General features: G+C 31.2%; 2 protein-coding genes across 3 annotated transcripts; one reads left to right on the top strand and one right to left on the bottom strand.

Annotated features, from left to right (window-relative positions):
• Positions 1-1,755: 1,755 nt before the first annotated feature.
• Positions 1,756-5,954, bottom strand: LOC25500497 (uncharacterized). 2 transcript variants are annotated; one of them, XM_024773802.2, is made up of 2 exons: positions 5,781-5,954; positions 1,756-2,406 (listed from the first exon to the last, which is right to left on the bottom strand). In XM_024773802.2, exons 1-2 carry the CDS (start codon positions 5,818-5,820, stop codon positions 2,162-2,164), a joined length of 285 nt encoding a protein of 94 aa, XP_024629570.1. In that variant the 5' UTR covers positions 5,821-5,954; the 3' UTR covers positions 1,756-2,161. The 2 variants fall into 2 exon arrangements, with proteins under 2 accessions (XP_024629570.1, XP_013444378.1); XM_013588924.3 differs by having other exon boundaries at positions 1,756-2,412; positions 5,781-5,943.
• An 11,400-nt stretch (positions 5,955-17,354) lies between these two features.
• LOC25500495 (IQ domain-containing protein IQM1) lies at positions 17,355-22,018 on the top strand. The gene is made up of 9 exons (XM_013588920.3): positions 17,355-17,717; positions 17,915-18,343; positions 18,728-18,842; positions 19,116-19,181; positions 19,286-19,374; positions 19,951-20,038; positions 20,380-20,610; positions 21,022-21,123; positions 21,241-22,018. The coding sequence occupies exons 2-9, from the start codon at positions 17,919-17,921 to the stop codon at positions 21,637-21,639; spliced, it is 1,515 nt and encodes a 504-aa protein (XP_013444374.1). The 5' UTR covers positions 17,355-17,717; positions 17,915-17,918; the 3' UTR covers positions 21,640-22,018.
• Positions 22,019-22,617: the final 599 nt, after the last annotated feature.

Raw genomic sequence — 22,617 nt, 5'->3', positions numbered from 1 at the left:
ACTAACATGCATGCGTAGTTTGAGGTTGTTATACATAAAGGGCTCAGTTTATTTCTTAAAAAATTATCAACTTTATTTCTTAAAAACAAAAAAAATTATGAATAGTTCAATTAATGTGTTTATGAATATAATGATGTGGTTAATGAAATTCAGTTAAAGAAAAATCGCTGGAAAGAATCGAAACATAGGGAGGGGTTGGAATATATAATTATATGTAGTCGGTTGCATCATATAATCGGCTGATAATAGAGGATCAATGTTGTTGATACACAATAGGTTCCCTTGTTCCCCTATGTTTCGATTCTTTCCAACAACATTGATCCTCTATTATCAGCCGATTATATGGTGCAACCGACTATAGACAATTACATATTTTCTTTCTTAATTTAACAGTTTACAGTGAACCACACCATACAACTGATGAAAGACGATCCAATTTAGTGGGCAAAAATCCTCTAAAACGTTTAAAGTGTAAAATGTGGAAATTAAGGTTTGTTATTATAATATTATCATGATTTATTATGATATACATGCAATATCTACCTTTAATTTGATGTAAACGATTGATACCGCTTAATATACACTTTAAAATAAGTTCATTTTAGAAGAGTTAGATCCCAATTTGATGTACCTATCAATATCATATATTTTAGTTGTTTGTGTATCTTAAAAGCAGCTGAACTTTATTCTCTCATTGTTTAAGTTAATTAGGCATTATAAAGGAGAATACTTTTTTTTGAAAGATAACAAGCATTTCATAAAGATAGACAATAGATAAACTTGGTTATGTTGTATAAAGGTTGGTCAAAATGACACAAAAATAAGTCATCAATCAGTCATGTTAAAGAGCAAACCAGGGGGAAGGTACAAGTAAACAACAAATAAAGCTATAAATACACTCTTTCTTAACGTGGGGGTATACCATTGTCTCAGAATTATTTACTTATAGGGCAGCTTTATGATTTGAGTAAAAGGATCTTTCATTCATGAGTTGATGTGCTATGTAGTCAAGGAAGAAGCTGATGTTACCTACCTACTGACCTACAATAAGTTTTTTCTAAAAAAAGTGATTAAAAAAGTTCCCTACCAATAAGTTGTGTCTGTTTAGACTTTAGAGTTTATAGGGCTGCTGAAAAGAAGTTAAGATAAGACTTTGAGGAAGAGAAATGGTAAGTGTTATAGGTTGGATATTGTGCATGAATGTTTGGTCACTGTGGTGACGTTAACTAGGAAAGAAAATTACAAATGCTGCATTTCAAGTAGGTGCAGTTTTTCTAGTTTCTTTTGGTGTTTGCTTCTGTATTAACTAAAAAAATCCTTGCACTTGAAAGCAAAAATGTTACATAGTTGTTATTTTGACATCAAAATCCGACACCGTAAAAAATTCAACTTGATGGAGGGTTGGTTTTGATCGAGAAAAGCGAAAAAATAATATAAAAATCAAAACCGTATGAATATAGTGTTTGATGTCGGATTATGTACAAAAAAAAATCATATTCTAACCGTGGTTTGCCACATTATAGGAACTAGCTCCTTCCGTCGTATATTTAGCCATTAGAGTTGAATATTAACATGTGTATTAGTATTTCAGAATACCAGATTCTATTTAATTATAGGAGCCATGTTGAGAAAAATGTGCTGTTCTTACAAACTAACCACCAATAAAGTAGAGGAAACATACTTGGTGAGTTATAAATCTTACTGATAAACTATAAGAAACAGATCATAGTCTACACAGAACTTTAACATTGATAATTAAACAGTTCAAATGGTAATTTTTTTCTTTCCTGAAAACAAAAGGATTCAGCATCCAAATAAACAATTAAAATAAGAACAATAATATACTTTACATATCTAAAGGAAACATCCACATGAACAAAAAACACAGACAAAGCAACATAGTAGCATAGTTTTGATGATTAACAGCATTGAGTGCATGTTTGGAATCGCAGTGTAGTTTAACGAAATCATGGTAGCACGGTGATTTTGTTGAAATCTTCAAGTGTATTTTTTGTCAAAATCACAGTACCACACTGTACTTTTACCAAATTCACCATCAATCCAAACATAAGTAAAAGGTTTACACTCTTTGTTTTATAATAAAAGGTGCACCCTAGCTAATAACTATGATTTGCTTAAAAAAAACAACTAACAGCTATGATCACTTTGATGGAGAGTCTTTAGTGTCAGATACTTTCTTGGGGTGAATGGCCTCAACTACAGCTTCAAGCTCTTCCTTCACCCTTTCAAACACACCGGGAGCTTTGACTTCTTCAACAGAAGTTCCCTCATCAATGTCATCATTCCTTCCATGAGTTTCTTTGTCATGGCGAGGCGACTTGTCATGATGAAAAACTGCCTCAATCTCCTCCTTAGCCCTCTCAAGAATGTTTGGAGCTTTCACATCTTTTTCTTTCAAATGAAACAGAATATACAACAGGGGTTAGAGTTTAAAATTTGAACCCAATCATTTATAAAATACTCAATCACCATACCATATATGTTTAGAATGTACAATAATTAGTTCCCATATATACCTAAAACCAATAATTACTTATCAAGTTTTTTCTAATGAATATGTCTACATGTTCTCTCTTTCGGAGATAGGCCTGTTGTGAATTTGTACTGATTTATCTACTTTTCACAGGATTTGTATAGGATTTGAGTACATATTGGATTAACGGTGAGTTTGGCAAAAACTACACTTTAGAGCTTCAACCAAATCATGGTGGCACGGTAATTTTGTCAAACTCACCAACAATCCAAATTTGCAATGAACCAAAGAACTCACTAAGTGGATGTTTGAATTGATGGTGAATTTAACAAAGTCACGATGTCAACATAATTTTGACAAAAGCTACACTTTATAGCTTCAACAAATCACGTTGTCAACATGATTTCGTCTAGCTTATTGTCAATCCAAACATGCATTAAGTCAAGCAACTTAGGTAATTATTTATCATCTAGTAAATCTTAATATAAGATACAGAAGAAAACAAATAATCTCCATAAAAGTCATTAGGATTGGTCTAGTGCTTAGAGGTTTTTGTGTAATATGCTTGAGTTCATAGGTTAAAATCTTATTGCTCTATACTCCTTTCAAAATAAAACCTCCATATCCCTTTAATAAAATAACAAACATGGTGTTATAAGAGTTGGCAACATGACGTTACAAGGCCTGTTAGGAGTTGTCCATTTGGAAAGTACTCCAACTATAATTAAAGAAAAAACTAGATGTTCCGCTGCCAATTTGAGAATTAGTCCCATAGCAGATCTAAGTTATAGGTATACCTGGATCGTCTACTAGGGTCAAAGATATTAATTACTGTGGTTTAGAAAACAAACATCTCGACCCTCCGAGGTTGGCCTAGAGGTGAAGGCTTAAGACCTAGAAGTGTGCTCCTCTCTACATTTCAGGTTTGAATCCCGTCAAGTGCAAACAATTCCTATGTTTGGCCAGTCCATACAGAGTTTGCTCTGACTTCAATTGAACCTCCCGCTAGTGGATGGTGGATTGGTTTTCCGGATTAGTCAGTCTTAGGACCGGATACTGAATTTCAAGAAGAAAAAAAACTCCATGTCTCCTACATAAGACCACAACCAAAAGGAAAATAACTTTCAACAATGGAGTTTTAGAGTTTAAAGTTTGAAGCAAATCATTTATAAAATAGTCATTTGTCATATCATATATGTTTACAATGTACAATAAGTAGTTCCCATATATATCTAAAACCAATAATTACTTATCATGTTTTTTCTAATGAATATATCCAGTTGTTCTCTCTTTCGGAGATAGGCCTGTCAGGAGTTTGTACTGATTCATCTGCTTTTCACAGGATTTGTATAAGATTTGAGTGCATATTTGGATTTACAGTGAATTTGGCAAAAACTACACTTTAGAGCTTCAACAAAATCATGGTGGCACCGTAATTTTGTCAGACTAACCACCAATCCAAACTTGCAATGAACCAAAGACCTCACACTAAGTGCATGTTTGAATTGATGGTGAACTAACAAAGTCATCGTGCCACCATAATTTTGACAAAAGCTACACTTAATAGCTTAACAAAATCACGTTGTCACCTTGATTTCGTCTAGCTCACCACCAATCCAAACATGCATTAACTCGGGCAACTTAGGCAGTTATTTATCATCTAGTCAATCTTAAGACAAGATACTGAAGAAAACAAATAATCTCCGTATAAGTTTTCGGGATTGGTCTCATGCTGAGAGATGTTTTTGTGTAATATGCATGAGTTCATACAAATCTTATTGCCTCTTATACCCCTTTCAAAGATAAAACCTCCATGTCATTTTCAATAAAATATAATAACCAACACGGTGTTAGAAGAGTTGGCAACATGACTTTCCAAGCCTGTTAGGAGTCCAACCCTGATTAAAGAAAAAACTAGATGTCCTGCTGCCAAGTTCATGAATTAGCCCCATAGCGGACCTAAGTTGTGAGTATACCTAGAGTGCCTAGTGGGTCAAAGATCCTAATTATTGTGAGTTAGAAAACAAAAATCTCCATGACTCCTCCATAAGGCCACAACCAAAAAGAAAAGAACTTTCAGAAATGAGGAAGCAGAAAAGGTCATTAAAATCCAGAAACAAGAGCCATAAATAGATTCATATCATGTTTTTTCTCATGAATATGCACATGTTCTCTCTTTCGGAGATAGACCGGTCGGAAGTTTGTACCGATTCATCTGCTTTTCACAGGATTTGTGTAGGATTTGAGTGCATATTTGGATCAACGGTGAGTTTGACATATTTATACTGGGCCACTTCGAGTTAGGAAAAGGTACACTTTAGAGCTTCAACAAAATCATGGTGCCATCATAGTTTTGTTAAACATACCACCAACCCAAACTTGCAATGAACCAAAATCACTACATGCATGTTTGTATTGATGGTGAATTTAACAAAATCGTGGTGTCACCATAATTTTGACAAAAACTACACTTTATAACTTCAACAAAATCACGTTGTCACCACGATTTCGTCCAACTCACCATCAATCCAAACATGCATTAAGTTAAACAACTTAGGTACTTATTTATCATCTTTATAAATCTTAAGATTTGATGCATAGGAAAACAAATAATTTCCATATAATTCATTAGCGTTGGTCAAGCACTAAGAGGTTTTTGTGTAATATGCATGAGTTCATAGGTTAAAGACTTAGGACCTAAGAGTGTGCTCTTCTCTGCATCTTAGGTTTGAATCCTGCCAAGTGCAGACAATTCTTATGTTTGGCGAGTCCATACAAAGCTTTACTCTGACTTCAATTGAACCTCCCGCCAGTAGACGGTGGATTGGTTTTCCGATTAGTCGGTCCTAGGACCGGATATTGAGCTTCAAAAATAAATATAAAAAAAAACTCCATGTCTCCTCCATAAGACCACAACCAAAAAGGAAAATAACTTTGAACAATGGCGATGCAGAAAAACTCATAAAAATCCAAAAACAAGAGCCATACATTGATTTTTTGAAGTGATTTTTATATGGGTAAATAACACATACAAATATCTAAAATTTCTACATCAAATTTTTTTCTTCTTCTTTTATCTCCATTAATTATCATAAGCATAGTTTAGATTATACACTTTCTAATTCTATAACTAAAAAGGGTATTATGGAGTTATGATAAATTTCAACAATAACATCTAATTAATTAATCAATTGAAACAAAATCCGAATCAAGATTCAAGAGTAATAAGAATATTAGTATTTGTAAAACAGAACATAGAAGAGACGAGAGTGTTAAATGATGATACCTGAAACCGAATCTTTAAGTTTGGGTTCCTTTTCTGCCATTGAATTTGATCCAAACAACGTTTGAGTTTGAGGTTACAATAGAACAACAATGTATTTCCTGTAGTATATTTTTGTGTTAATGTTCAAAACGTAAATGAATAAACCAAATTTGATTTAGTCGATAAGAAGTTTATCCATTGGCTCTTTTTTTGTCGGTTCAAGTAGTCTAGTGAGTTTCCACAATTTAATTGCGGAGAAGTGGGGTGTTTAAGGTTCGAATAACGGCTCCTGCATATAATATACAATATCTCCATCAACTGAATTAAGCTCACAAGGATGACATCTCTTCTATTAAAGAAATAAATAAACAAATAACGGGTTAAATATGTTTTTGGATTGGAAATTTCTAAGTTTAGTCCTTACTTAATTTTAATAGGTTTTTTAGTCCCTAAAAAAAATATCACTTCTAATTTTAGTCCTATTACAACAAAGTTTGTTTAATTATTCTTAAACTTTTAAATTTTTGAACAATTTTTATGAGACAAGTTTAGAACATTATGAAAGGTTCATTTACTAAAATTTATAATTTTTTAACATGAAACAAATTAAATATGAATTTATTAAAACAACAAAAGATAAAGATAAAACTAACAAAATCTGAACGTAAAAATTAAATTTTGCGACAATTTTTTGCAGAGGAACTTTTAGTAATGTTTTTAACATGTCTGCAAAAAACTGTTCAAAAACTCAAGAGTTTATGCATAAATTAAACAAATTTGAATTGAAGAGGGACTAATACTGAGTGAAAAAAAAAATTAGAGACTACTATTGAATTGATTTTTGTTCTTTCAAGAATTAAAAAATGTTATCTCTAGCATGGAGATTTCGAGATGGTCTGGGACATACTGTTTATAAGAGTTCAAAAGCTTTGAAGTTCGACAAGAGGTAATTCAGAGAAAAGATTGTTCGAAGTCAATCAATTGTTGTGGAAGGGAAAATAATTCAAATCCAAAAGCAGCAGTTTCTTATTGAGACGTGGGGGACAGACAGTTTTCGATCGAAGAAATGCAGCTCGTGGCAGTTTAGCTTCTTACGGTTATTTCTTCTAGTCTAGGTATAAATAATAGTTTTTCATAGGAAAAACATGTCGCAAATTATTTATAGAATTCTAGCACTCGAAGTACCTGCGTCTAGAGAAAGAGTCATACATAATGTATGTAAACTGATTTGTCGAACTACATTTACATTTAAATGCAATGCAATTTACATTTCTTTAAATTTTTGCGTTTGAAATTTTAAGCATTTTTACTTGCATTTTTCTTTACTTCTTTCTACCGAAAGACATTTACTTTCATATAAAAGATCGTTGTATTCATAAAGCAACCTATGAATATAATAAATACGTCGTTTTTAAAGATGTGATACTCATACAATAGAGCAGTACACTGAAAAAATTGTCTCAACAACATTCATCAAAGCATTGTCCTTGTAAGTGACAATGACTATGAGAAAAATATTTGAAGATCAAGTAGTCTACTAAATGATCATTGTATTCTTCATCGAAGCCTTTTTATCAATTGAAAGATCAAGTAGTCTACTAAATGATCATTACAAAGTTTGAATTTACAAGAAAGCGATGCTATTTTTTTTACGACCTCCACTTTTAAATATAGGATAGTTTTAAGTCCTTATACCCCTCAACTAACTCTTCCTCGCAGGAAAATAAACCACTTCTTCAACTCCAGCTCCTCTTCCAAACCACTCGAAATCACCATATTTTTCATTGAAACCTTTTTTATCAACTAAAAGATTAAATAATATACTAGAGCCATCCTTACGAAGTTTGAGTTTGAGGTTATCATAAAACGATGTAATTTTTGTACTACCAGTAAGATAGTTTTAAGCCCTCCCATCCCCTCTATTTTTTTACAAGACCACTTTCAAAGTTTTTATGTTAATTTTTTATTCACCAACACACCATTAATTTTGTTACATATGTTTTTCGCAATCTGTAATAAATACTCTTATTAAAACATTAATAAGAAGGTTAAACTTATAATATCATATCAATTGTCAACAATGTTGTACCAAAAAAAAAATTGTCAACAATGTTAATATAAAAAAAAAAGATTTTTTTTAATTTATGTGATTTTCTGAAAGTGACCCTATATGTAGAAAAAGAGGTATTAATTCTATTTTCACTTTTCCTAATACAGTGTAGCTCAATGGTTGTTCATTTTCTTCACCTGTTTTGTCTTTTAAAGGAAACCTTTTAAAACAAGGACAAATAAAACTTTAGAAATATTTAGAAGAAACAGGAAGTAGTGCAGCAGTCAAATTAGTGTTAGACCTTTAAAAAAAAATAGGTGTTATTTGAACAACCATTTATATAATAAATTATGGATCAAATGCATCTAAAGGTCCTTTAAGTTTTTCGTTTTTCCTAAAGTGATCATTTAAGTTTCAAAAGTCTCAAACAAGTCCTTTTAGTCTCGCATTGTAGATAGCATAGTTGGTAATTGCTTCTTTAAACTCATCTTTGATACTCAATTTGGCTCCTAACATCCACTTAAAATCAGTCATCTTTTTAGGCATGACAAATGGTGGATAATGCTTTTTGTTGCTATCGTCTGAATCATCACCATCATCCTCTAAAAGAACTTGTTTGAAACGATTCAAAAACTAAAAAGACTTGTTTGTGACTTTTGAAACTTAAAGGATCACTTTTGGAAAAATGAAAAACTTAAAGGACTTTTAAATGCATTTGACCTAAATTATGAGATAACCATGAATTTATAAAGAAAATTAAATATTGATATAAAAATCAAAGCAATAAAAAGATAAATTAAAAATATAATATAAATATAAAAAAGAAAATTGTCATAAATATTAAAACAAAATAGTTGTATAAATATCATTTGTTTTAAAAAAAATTAATGTTAGACTTTAGAATTGAAATATCACATGTAATATGTATTATATGGACCTTATTTGACGAAGTAGTATTGTCATTGCCCCACCCAACCTATGTAAACACCAACGGTCTGTACGGGTTTCATTTTTGTACCAATAAAATGTTTATAAATTCATTATGATTCATTCTCCTATCTTCTTTTTCAGGAGAAAATCATTCTCCAAACTTAAATATCAGTATTATTAAAAAAAAAAACTTCAATATAACATGCACGTGACTATATTTATTGGGTGAGGTTTAGCATGGAATGGGAAGTTCTTTCCCATGATGGAAAAGTTTAACAAGAGTCATAGATTTAATAGTAATTTATTTGGATGGTTGAGATCTATTACTTGATAAGGGTTGTAACTTTTTTATTGGTATTGGAAAACAAAAAAACTCTACCCCACCAAATGATTAATATCACATAGAACACAATGTAACCGGAAAAAAAATTTCCTTGGGTTTTTCGATTTTAGCAGTAAAATATAAGAGAAATTGGCTTATACGTTCGAAAAGAAGAGAAATTGAAGCGGTTCAAAAGTAAATGGGGAGGTGTATTGGATAAAATACAAACAACGTTAAAAAACTAATTTTATTTTTTTTCTCTTTTCCAAAACAAGTTGCAAACCACCAGATGTCTTAGAAAATTGCACTTTTTCATGGTAGGAAAGAACTAACCATTCCCAAACTAAATGCTACCTATTTATAGGGCCAAAGTTGAAAAAAAAAACATTTAATTTGTTGTATTAATTCTAACTCATTTAGTTAGTTATAGTAATATGGACGTGAACATGAATCACACGAAATTGTGGACCTTCAAATCGAAGGGAAATGATCCACGACAAACCAAGTCAAGGTCGAAGTCACGTGTGGGAATGTGTGATCACGTTACTGTATGTTTATAGCACTCCATATCTATTATTTATAGCAAGAGTTATTACAAGCCACACAAAGAACAATTCGTAACCGTGTTGAAAACTCAATTGGAACAAAGAAAAATAGTCCAGTTTTTAATTAATGACTTCAAGTTCAACTTAATAAAAAGATTTTGAAATGTATGAAAATGACGTGGTCAAGCATGTATTTGTCCTATGAAACACAATTCGTTTGATGTTTCATGTTGTTTAGATTTTAGGCTTAATTGCACTTTTGGATCCCTATCTTTTTAAAAGTTGCGGTTATGGACCCCTAACTAATTTAAATACAAAACAGTCCCCTATGTTTTGATTCTTTGGCAGTTTTGGACCCCTAGTCCATTGTTGACTTGGTCAACGCTGACGTGGCACCCTAAGTGAGGTGCCACGTGTCAATTTTTTAATTTTTTTTGCCTTGGGGGTCCAAAACTGCCAAAGAATCGAAACATAGGGGGTTGTTTTGTATTTAAATTAGTTAGGGGTCCATAACCGCAACTTTTGAAAAGATAGGGGTCCAAAAGTGCAATTAAGCCTAGATTTTATTGTCTAATTCATATATTTTGTATGCTTCATATTTTTTGCCCCTTATTCACTTCTAGTATTAATTACTAATAAGGAAATGTTTAATGTTTTAAACGGATTAAGATCCTCTCCATTTGCTAAAATAAATAGAGTTTTGCAATTTGGAGAAAGATAGACACAAAAGAATAGATGATAGGTCCTACCATTAAGTGGATCCTATTATCATTAATTATGTTTTACTTTTTTGAAAACTTTGTGTGTCTATACCTCTCCAAATGGTAGAAATAAAGAAGGACATAAATGAAGAAGATTTTGACCCATTTTAGACACGGTCTAGGAGAATGTGTAACCATCACGTACATTTTAGTCCCTTCTTCTTGCTCAATTAGTACAACAAAAATAAGGTAAAGGAAAAGGACACATTCAAACTCCCGTGCTCCGAGTATGTATGTATGCACGTATCTTTTCACAATCCCTTTTGAGTATTGTTGTTGACACATTTAGTTTGGCTGAGAAACACGAGTAAATTCTGGGCATTTGAGTAATTTACTCGTGATTCTCAGCCAAACCAAATGTGTCAACATCAATTTTCATCCCTTTTCAATTACAAGTAGTGAAAGTCTTCTAAATCGGTGTACTTCGAAGGCAATTCACAAAAAACGGCACATGTCAAATAATTAGCTCAATTTACTAATGAAAAATGTTTTATCGTACATAGGGACCCACTATTAAAATAAGGGTGTCATTTAGCCTATGTAAGCAAAGTTTTTTCCCACCATGGAAAGTTGAATTTCTACCACTAGATTAAAAGAAGAACATATTCTTATCATGCACTCTCTACACTGAATTTTTTATCCTATCTTCCCTAACCATTCTCTCTCATCTCTCACCCACCAAAGGAAGACAAATTCAATGTTTATTTTTGTTTCGATAACACTACAGTTTTAAGTGGCTTCAAATTGCAATGGGTCTTAAATCCTATGAGGTTCTATTCATATGGGTATAAAAAATTCCTTATACTTGTAGCTTTAACATTTCAACTCAACAATATTTTAACAATCTAGCTTTTTTTATTCTCAGACTCATCAATTTTTATTTGTAGGTGTTTTTGGGTTCTTAAAAGAATGACCATGAATCAATATACTAGATCTGTGAAAAAAATAAGGGTACTCGTGAAAGGGATTGAGAGACCAATTTCATGTCAAACTGCAAAATTCAAATTGAAAATCAGTATTTAATTTGATATAGTTTTTCATATCAAAATTTGGTTAGGTGGTTGTTGACTTGAGTGTGGTGATGGTGGTGGCGAAATGAGAGAGATGGTAGTGAGGTTGAAGATAAAGTCTGGAAAGATACCGTGTTTGCATACTATAATAAGACTAGTGATCCTCTTTAATCTAATGGTAAAGATTTACTTCCCATGGTGGGAAAGAACTTCCTTTTTCCATGCTAAACCCCACCTAAAATAAGATGAAAATGACGATAGTGGGATCTCATGATAATGTTTATTGAACAGATCCTCTACTTTAAAATGATCTATGACGATAGTGGGATCTCATGATAATGTTTATTGAACAGATCCTCTACTTTAAAATGATCTATTTTTCTCTTCTTCCTCAAATCTTAGTCGTTAGATCAATTTATCGGTAGACATAATAAAATACAAAATAACTCAAAAACTTATTTGTTGTATCATTCTAAGTCATTTAATCTAAAATCTCTTCTAACAAAAAGGAAAAACTCAAAATCCTTAAATTTGAACCCAATCACAAGTCACGACGTCGGCGGCAAGGGAATAAGACAACGAAGAGGGAATACATGTCGGGAAGGATGAAATGAAACTCCACCATCAGCCGCCGCCCAAAACGACACCAACATTTGAGTACAAGATGTCGATGACGACGAATGTCGCGACAATAGGGTTTTTCCCTCTACCCCATCCTATTTCTTACATGCACTAATTATTTCTCCCCATCTTATTTGTTGATAGAATCACATTGAAGCACGGAGGTTATCAAATTGAGAGTGAAGAGGTGAGTAAACATAGAATTTGAGATATGGAGGCCACAAGATTGAGAGTGCATACCTCTCGAAGGGAAGATGAAGAAGCTTCTTGGAGTAGCAAAATCCCGCCCGATTTGTTTCACAATGTTAATGTTTTGGGTTATTTATTTATGTTATTTTGTATTTTAATATATCTACCATTAGATTGATATAATGGTTAAGATTTGAGGAAGGGGATAGAAGGAGCCAATTTTGAAGGAGAGGATTCAATTCATAATGTTTAATACAATAGACTGTTGTTGGAACAATATTTGGACAATATTTACAAATAGTTCAAAAAGTTTTTAGATCACCAAAGAGATTAGTGGGATGAGTCACAAACAATGTCACTCTCTTTAAGATGTTTCATGACAATATTTAAGATTATGCAAGCAGACTATCAACCACAACATTTCTAGGATAAAATATCTCAGTTACAATTGTATCAAAGTCCGACGACAAAGTAGGACCTATTTTAGAAATACACCCTCAAATATGGTACAATGACCACTCTAATGTGGTACAAAGACCACTTGCTATGGTTTCAAGACCACTTAGGTATGGTACAATGGTCACTTTAACTTTCGAAGGGACTATGATTTGATGACCAATCTAAGAAAGAACAAATTTTTTGAAAAATGACTATGGTCTTAAGACCACTATTTAATTCTGAAGGGTCAAAAAAGAAAGGGGGTAAATGGCTCATAAATGCATCTAGTAAAAAAGGGAGAATAGAGAAAACTCACAAGTTGTTGAGTTTTGGTGTGAAGAAAAGTGAGGGTGGAGCACTCCTTATATAATTCAAGAACCAAGTGGCAACCAAAATGAAGGGCCAAGATCATTTGATTGTTGTGGAATGAACTACATGATCTTACCTCACTAATGCCCCACTACTTAGTGATTGACGCGAAATTGAGTTGACTAGAGGAAGGCACGTGCATGTGTGTGTTCAGCGGGCGTAGGCGTGTGCCAAATGATGCTGATGCATGAAAACACTTACGTGTTGATGACGTGTACCAAACTAAAACTCCAAAAAAATAATTAATTTAAGGTTTTATGTCCATAAAAAATAATACATGACACAACTCAATCCCAGACCGAATGATGTCGTTGTCTCACATGTGGTGGTCATGTCGAGTGCATCATCATCCGTTTACAAAATCGTGTACCCTAAGAGTATATTTATGCTAGTCATACATCTACTATGTAAACAATAGTGTTATGTGTAAACTATCCAATTTAGGACTTCTGGGATTTTTTCAATTCACATACAAACACACATGGCGTTTGATAACCCCCACTTGAATTTAAAAATTTGACTCAGAAAGTATCTTTTAAGATTGTGAAAAAGAAAATGTGTCTTAAAACCTTAACCTTTGGGTAGTGAATAATATTCATATTTTATTAAGGTGACTCGTAGTCTTGAACTCTATTTATAACATCAAAACATACACAAAATTTTCTTAGGTGTATTCTAAAAACTCATGCGCATTAATGAGTTTTTAATGCACCCTTACCGCTTCAATATACTCCAGTCCATATACAATATAAATCTCATTAAGAGTTTTTATTATCTCATCCTTTTACCGCTTCGTAAATCATGCCTCTTTTGTTCTATAATACGATGTCCATCTCATATCACTTCACAACTTTTTATTACCCATTGGACCTCATTCTTGACATTTTCAGTTATGTAGGTTGGGTTAACATAATAAGTGATTCACTTTTCCATAGTTAGTAGTCCCATCTTAATCGTCGTTTTATAGAATTTCTTTAGCTAGTGCTTTTGTCAAATGATCGACTAAATTTTCATCAATGCATACATGATCCGCTCTTACAGTTTCAGTAGAGAGTAACTATATAACAATGTTGTGCTTATGATGTATTTGTCATGTCTTACTGTTATTATAACAGTTCTATTTTTTTCTTCAATATACGTGGTATTATCGCTATGGATCAACACAACTGGTAACAATTTTTCCTATAAAGGAATACTCCTTCCGTCCCAAATTGTATGTCATTTTGAAAAAAAAATTGTCCCAAATTGTATGTCGTTTTAGAATACCAATAAATCATTAATGTTACTTTTCCTATTATATCCTTAACTATTTATTACTTTCTCTCCTTCCAAGTCATTCATTTATCTTTCCCATATCATTTATTAAGGACAATTTTGTAAAACAACTCATAATATCTCTTTCCCACACAAAATTAATTACATTTTTAAATATGTATGAAATGCCCAAAACGTCATACAATTTAAAACGGAGGGAGTATCTGCTAGCAAGCATCTTAACCAACTTTCTTCTTCACTATCTATTGCTAGTGTTATAATCTCATGTTCCATAGTAGACAAAGTGTTTCTTATATTTTCAAGAAGTAGCTCCTCCAAAAATACGAACTATATAACTATTGGTTCCTTTGGAGTCATCTAATAAAGTGTTCCAATTTGCGTTTGTGAATCTTTCAAGGATATCTGGAAACATATGATAATCTAATCCAAAGTTCATGGTTCTTTGTAGCTATCTTAAGACCATATCAATAGCATGCCAATGCTCATTACCAGGTCTACTAACAAATATGCACAACTTTCCCATAACATAGACAATGTCGGGTGTGGTGCAATTAGTGACATACATGAGACTGTCAATGATGCTTGCATATTCTATCTGTCTTACACTTTCACCAGTGTTCTTAAATAGTTTTACATTTGGAACATGTGGTGTGCAAGTAGGTTTGCAGTCAAAATAATTATATTTTTTGAAGATCTTCTCAACATAGTGAGGTTGATCAAAGAAAAATCCCTTTTTTTGGCCTAATAATTTTAATACCAAGAATTACATTAGCTTCTATGAAGTCTTTCATATCAAAGTTGTTAAACAACAATGATTTCACAACATTTACATCATGAATGTTTGAACCAAATATGAGTTAGTTTTTCATTTACAACATTCACAACATTTACATTTGCGATGACGTCTACCAAAACAAAAAAATCTAAAAAAATAATTTATCAATTTGGGCACACCACACAACCCAAGCCCCCTCAAGGAAGGATGGTGGCGACGTTATCTTCATCGCATGTGTTGTGGTCATGTTGAGTGTGTCATCACTCGTTTACAAAATTATATACCCCAAGAGCACACCCTTGTAAATCATACATTCACTATATAAACATTAGTGTTGTGTGTAAACTATCCAATGTGAGACTTAAAAAAAAAAAAAAAAAAATTCAATTCACACACGCAACGTTCAAACATATTTGAAGAGCAAAGACTTTGAAGTTTTTATTTTTTATGTTGTTTGTGTTTACGGTTTTAAATTTAAAGTATTTGGACACACTCACGTAAACAAAAAAGGTAAATAGAGGGTACTTAATTTTGCTTATGTGTTAGTAAATTAAATTGGGTTGGTGTGTTGATTTTTGGATCTGGATTGCCTATTGTTAAAAAGGCACGCAGATACACACTTTTTCACGTCTCGACTAGTAGTTACAGATCAGACAGTTCAGATCATACAATAATAAAATCAACAAGAAATGATCACAACCACATATTTCAAATCAGACGGCTTATATGAGTAAGTACGTAGTTACCGCGTCAAATCCAAATCCTAATTTTTGTTGTATGTTATCTTTTTTTTTTTTTTTTTTTAGTGGCAGGGGTTCGAACTCCGGATCTTGCATAATTATGCATTGTCAATACCAACTGAGCTAAACTCATGAGGACTGTCGTATGTTATCTAATCTAATTAAATATACAGCTGATTTGAAAAAAAAATTGAATTAGTAAGAATAAATTTGTATTGTCTGACTAAATATAATTTTGTAGTAGTTGATTTGAAGCTGCCTTATATAATGATGTAGATATCGTTATCACATCAATGCCTAACCCCTTTATAAAAAATTCGATTCTTCCCCTACAAAAAATTCAATGCCTAATCAAACATCTTCTTCCATCATACTCCAATTTCCTTTGCTCAAGTTAGCCCTATAGATATTTACTTTTCTTTTTTCAATGTTATGAGAGGAATATAACAAGTAAAATGGAATGATTAAAATATGTAATAAGACTATTCTTCATTAAGAGTCCGTTTGTTATAGTTTTTTTTTTTTTTATAAAAAAAAGCCAATTTTTTTTAAAAAAAAAAATAAATGATCATTTTTAATAGTTTTGCATCCGTTTGTTACAGACATTTAAAAAAATCAGAATCTAAAAAAAAATAAAAATCTAAAAACAGCTTCAAATTTCTCAAAAAATAATTTTTTTTTCGAGAAGAGAGAAAATATGATTGAAATAATTTTGTAACAAAAAATCCCTTTTATATAATTGTATGCAAACAAACTAGATAATTTGTTTAAAAAATGTGATTTTTATTACGATAAGCAAACGCAAAATAGATTCTGATTTTTCACAAAATCTCTAAAATATAGAGCCCATTTGTTATAGTTTTTTTTAAGAAAAATTTCATTTTTTTTTTTAAAAGTAATTACTTTTAAGAGTTTTGCATCCGTTTGTTACAAATTTTGAAAAAAAAAAAATCAGAATTTAAAAATAATCTAAAAACAGCTTCAAATGAGAAGTGTTAAAAGCAGCTTCTCAAAAAATAGTTTTTTTTTAGAGGAGAGAGAAAATATGATTTAAAAGATTGAACTAATTTTGCAACAAAAAATCCCTTTTATATAGTTGTATTCAAACAAACTAGATTATTTGTTTAAAAAAAGTGATTTTTATTACGGTAAACAAACGCAAAATACATTCTGATTTTTCACAAAATCTCTAAAATATAATCTCTAAATTATTTTATGTCAAAATCACTTTTATTTTAATCCGTAACAAACGGGCCCATAATCTCTAAATTATTTTAAGACAAAATTACTTTAATTTTAATCCGTAACCAACAGGCCCTAATTCACATATTATATGAGCATTTTTCAATATACTTAAATTGTCAAAAACATAAAAAAATTAAATTATATAAGTATATACACTTTTATTAATAAAATATTAACATTGATTTATTTATCATGCTCAATTAAAAAGAATAAAAATAAGATTCACCATAAAGAAAAAAAATAAGAAAGAAAATAAAGATATGGCAACCCCCCCTTTAAGCTGCTTTTGACTGATTCTGTCTCATTCAATTCACATCACCGCGTATACACTTTTCACTTACACACTCATGTAACACCTTCTCCAAGTTTCAATTTCTATATTCAAGACAACCCATTTTATGGTACAAGACACATAATTTCTTATTTTTCTATTCAAACCAAACCGTTTCATTAATTAATTAATTCCTAAATAAATAATTCAAAGGGTCACACCATTTTTCTTCAATCTATCTCTAACGTATTTGAAAGTACTTATTAGAATCTTCACTCTTTATTTACATGTACTCCTAAGTTTGTGCCTTATATAAGAGTTGTCAAGTGAACATTTTCCAAGACTGAAAATCAGTTGCTATCTTTTGCTTATAAGAGAATCATAAAGAATCTTGCTTTTCAATTTCATACTCTAAAGGTGACCATTTCTTTTCATCTCTTGTTATTAATATTGGTTATTCATTTTCTAGTGAAATGCTTGATTTGACTCTTAGATGTTACATTGAATAATATATGACGATTTATAAACATTTCCCAGTATATTATTATTAGAAGTGCTTCTTTATTTTAATTATTAAAATTATTCAACTTTTTTTCTTTACTTTTATTTTGCAGAAGAATGCAAATGATAACAATAAGACCAATGGATTATGAATCTAAAGAAGGAGAAGTTACCTTAAGAACAATGAGTTTCAAGAGTGAAAGAAAAATAGATGAATTGTATAATCAAGAAAAGTTAGATGATGAGGTTGTTCATGAAGAATCTACATGTTCAAAGAGAAGGAAAATTGGAAATCTGAAGCTGCAAACTACATTCTCATTCAAATATTTGGTTACAGATAACTCTGGTACAAAAGAGGGTTTTATTGATGATGTTTTCAATAAACAAAGCCCTTCAATTTTGTTGCATAAACCAGAAATTTGGTTCTCACCAAAATCCATTGGAGAGCTTGATGTTGCTGCTATAAAGCTGCAGAAAGTTTACAAGAGTTATAGGACTAGAAGAAATTTGGCAGATTGTGCAGTTGTTTGTGAAGAACTATGGTTTGTTTCAATTTCAATATTTATGATTATGACATTTATTTTTAGATGTGTTTTTAGTTTCTAAACAATTTTATTTTCTATTTTAGTATTTTCATCAATTTTTAAATCACACTTTTTATAAAAAATGAGTGTTTTTCCCTTCAAAAATAAAAATAAAAATGAGTGTTTTTAATTTCACTGATGCTTTTAGTTGCTTTAAAAGAACTAAAAGCACCAGTAAAAAGAAACGTGATTTTATAAGGATTAAAAACATTAATTTTTTATCCAAAAAAATAAATATTAATCCTTATTTTTATGGATAAGGAATTTTAATGTTGAATTATAGTCATTGATTATTAGAATTTAATAAACTTTTGTAAATAATTTTTTCTTAATTTCTTACAGGTGGAAGGCTTTAGACTATGCTGCACTTAGTAGGTGCTCTGTATCACATTTTGATTCAGTTAAAACAGAAACAGCTCTTTCAAAATGGGCTAGAGCTAGGACTATGGCTGCTAAGGTACTCTTTAATGTCAAAAGCTATAATCTTTGAATAAACTTTTGGATAATGGAGAATTTCTTTTTAATATTTCAATTACATAGCCATTGGTTTCATTTACAACTTTATTATTTTCCTGAAATATAAATCATTTGATGTTAATTTGGCTTTACCAATTATATATTTGACTGGGACCATATAGAAGAATTCAAAGTTTTCATTCTCTTTCAACACAATTGCTTTTGTGAATTTGTTCCTATAAATTAACTTTTTTTTTTGTTGGTTTGTTGGTAGGTGGGAAAAGGATTGTGTAAAGATGATAAAGCACAAAAATTAGCTCTTAGACATTGGCTTGAAGCTGTAAGCTCATATGTCTAATTATTGACTTTGATTATGATTTTTAAATTAACTTATTAGAAGTATAAATAAGCTGATTAAAACTAAGATTTTCTTGTATTTTGCAGATTGATCCACGTCATCGATATGGACACAATTTACACTTGTACTATAATGTTTGGTTCCATAGCCAGAGCTCACAACCTTTTTTCTACTGGTAAAACTAATCACTAAGGCGATTGTTAAAATAAAGTTTAAAACTCTAAAATATGCCACCTTAGTAGTATGTTTTATTTAGAGCAATGATGTTTGAACAACCATTTGGTACAACTTATTTGACAACTTTCCTTTTCTCTCTTTTCATTGGTCAAAAACAATGGAGAGAAAAAAAGGAAGAGAGAGAGTAAGAATATAATGTGAGTATGAGAGAGAAAGTTGTCTAAAAATTGTCACAAAGTAGTTGTACAAATATCATTTCTCTTTTATTTAAGAAAACAAATATTTCTTTATTGCTTATTTCTTATTTATTTATTTATTTATGAAATTGCCACCTTATTCTTAAATGTTTCATGTTTACAAAGATTTGTACAACCATTTTTAAAAACATAAATTAACATGAAAATAATGTGGCTGCTTTGTAATTAAAAGTAAAAACATTTTCTACTATCAAACATGTCTTAGCACAATTAAAAGTAAAAACATTTTCTACTATCAAACATGTCTTAGCACACTTTTGATCATCGATTTTTTTTGCTAAACTGATTTCATAATTGCATGTTGGTGACGTAAAAAGGTTGGATGTTGGAGATGGAAAAGAAGTAAATCTTGATAAGTGTACAAGATGTGAATTACAGAAGCAGTGTATAAAGTACCTTGGACCTGTAAGTTCTTTCACTTTCACCTCATGACATTGACAATGCCACATAACATATGATAATTGGACTTTATATTATAATTTTTCATATGATCATGGAATTAGATCCATGTACATGTACTATATAATACTTGGTCAATTATAGAGTGCTAGTGGTGTATCTTAGGACTAATAAACTATCAATAAAATCATGTGTTAGTGCGTTCATTTGTCATTTTATTTTATTTTTTATTTTTTTTGTATTTGTCAATAGTTTGACTTTATTTAATATATTGAGCAGCCACCAAAATATTCTCTATTAATTATAAGAGGTTCCTTTTTATTTTTATTTTTTTATTGCTTATGCAGAAAGAAAGGGAAGTATATGAAGTTATTATAGAGGAAGGAAGGCTTGTTTATAGAAAAAGCAAGAACCTTGTACACACTTGTGAAGGATCTAAGTGGATTTTTGTTCTTAGCTCATCCAGAATTTTGTATGTTGGAGAGAAGAAGAAAGGCCAATTTCAACACTCAAGTTTCCTAGCCGGTGGTGCTACTATTGCATCTGGAAGATTGGTTGTCCAAAATGGTGTTCTTGATGTATGGTACTTGTTTTATACATAATTCATATTTATAATCTTAGGACACCATAAAAATGCAATTATTTTTATGACAACTTGCTGCTGAGTCGTTGAATCTAAGCCAATTATTTCTGAGTTGGATTTGATATACTCGGAAATTCATGTAATCAGCACATTTGTGGTCGTTAGATCGAGACAAGACGATTTAGATTTTTAAAACTCTAAAATATTAAATTTTAAATCTAGATTGTCATATCTTGATCAAACGACTACTGTAATCCTGATTGCATGAATGTGAATGCATCATTTATAAAGTAGCAAAAGGATTCCATTTCTAATCACCAAGAGATAAATTTAAAAGGAAAAAGTTGAAAAGCATTTTACTTTCTTTAAATGTTATGTAAATTGATGTTCATTAATTTTTATTCAGGCTATATGGCCCTATAGTGGACATTACCGACCTACAAAGAAGAATTTCATGGAATTCATTGGCTTCTTGATGGAACACAATGTGGACTTGACAAATGTAAAGGTAAATTCATAACTTCCAAATAAATTTTCCCTATATAAATTAGCCTATTTTTGCTTTGATTTGAAATCACTAAACATCCACATGATTAAACTTATGTACAAACATTTCCTTATGCAGAAATATCCAATTGATGATGATGTCCCACCTTCAGAGCAAGTTGACAATGAGCTTCAATTTAAGTCCACAAATAATACTACTAATGCAAATTCAAGTGATTCTGCCAAAAGGTGCATCCAAAATAATGTGGCAATTACACAACATAAAGATTGCAAGCCATTGTCAAGCAAATGGACCACTGGAGCTGGTCCTAGGATTGGTTGTGTGAGAGAGTACCCATCAACACTCCAAGCTAAGGCACTTCAACAACTCAATTTATCACCTAGAGTCAACAATGGAAAAATTGCTAACAAGACACCTATTCCCTCACCAAGACCTAGTCCAAAAATTCACTTGTCTCCTAGACTTGTGCACATGGGAATTCCAAGCCCTAGAGTACATGTTACTTCAGCAAATTGAGATCTATTTAGTCCATGTTTAAATTGTCGGTGAATCTGGTAGAATTACGGTGTTGCAGACTTGCAGTGCGCTTTAGAACTATAGCAAAAAATCATAGTACCACCGTAATTTTGTCAAACTCACCATCAATTCGAACATGTACTTATCATCATAAACTATTTTATATTCATTTTCTAATAATATCATGTCTTTTCATTTATACCTTAGTTTAGAGTATAGGATGAAGGTTACAACATAAGAGATCTAACCAATGATTCATTTTTTTCATTTAGTTCTTTTTCTCTTGACCAATTCTTTTGGTCATTTAGCATATGATGAATAATGTTTTTTGGTCCCTTCATATGTTTAATTACCCAATTGTATTTTGGACTTGGGTCAATATTCCATTCTTGTTTGTCAAATAATATTTAAAAATGATTTTATAGTTTCTTAGTCATGAAGATTCTCTGCCACTGACTAGTCCTTGTGGCGTGGAGATGAGGCATGTCAAAATTGCCCAAAATTGGTCTCATATTCTACATACAAATAATGTGGACATACTAAGAGCAATCCATGCAATGTTCCCTGTGTATGATTTGTGATAGTAATGTATGTATATACTATAAAGTCAAGGTTTGGATTGGTTTACCATAAGAAAAACAAAAAAGATGAAAAAAGGTCAAGATTGATTGATTTGGGTGGAGAATATAAATGTTTTGCAGTCATGAGCTAGATTGACCAAATTCTATTAAGCTAGGCAATGAATCTAGAGGCTGTTTCTGTTGTAAAGGTTAAATAATTATTCCTTACAATAAAGCTAACATATGAGACATTTACTTGGGAGCTTTCTTTTCTCCATATTCCAAGTTTAGGTAAATGAAGCCGAACCAAACAAAATTTACCAAATTCCTTTCAACTCTAATTTTTTTTTTCTTCTATTCCTAAATTCCTTTTACATGAGGAAATTCTATTCGAGAGATGGTTGACACTAAACAGCAT

This window comes from Medicago truncatula, chromosome 8 (assembly GCF_003473485.1).
Source record: "Medicago truncatula cultivar Jemalong A17 chromosome 8, MtrunA17r5.0-ANR, whole genome shotgun sequence".
NCBI classification, from domain to species: domain Eukaryota; kingdom Viridiplantae; phylum Streptophyta; class Magnoliopsida; order Fabales; family Fabaceae; genus Medicago; species Medicago truncatula.
This window is presented reverse-complemented; position numbering and strand designations above follow the sequence as displayed.

What these genes read in the sequence shown, in the direction of transcription:
- LOC25500497 (XM_013588924.3), bottom strand. Translation starts at nt 5,820, where the DNA reads ATGGCAGAAAAGGAACCCAAACTTAAAGATTCGGTTTCAG. An exon ending in ACTTAAAGATTCGGTTTCAG is followed by an intron (nt 2,413 to 5,780) that starts GTATCATCATTT and finishes TTCATTTGAAAG; the next exon opens with AAAAAGATGTGAAAGCTCCA.
- LOC25500495 (XM_013588920.3), top strand. Translation starts at nt 17,919, where the DNA reads ATGCAAATGATAACAATAAGACCAATGGATTATGAATCTAAAGAAGGA. An exon ending in CTAGGACTATGGCTGCTAAG is followed by an intron (nt 18,843 to 19,115) that starts GTACTCTTTAAT and finishes GTTTGTTGGTAG; the next exon opens with GTGGGAAAAGGATTGTGTAA. An exon ending in GTATAAAGTACCTTGGACCT is followed by an intron (nt 20,039 to 20,379) that starts GTAAGTTCTTTC and finishes TTGCTTATGCAG; the next exon opens with AAAGAAAGGGAAGTATATGA.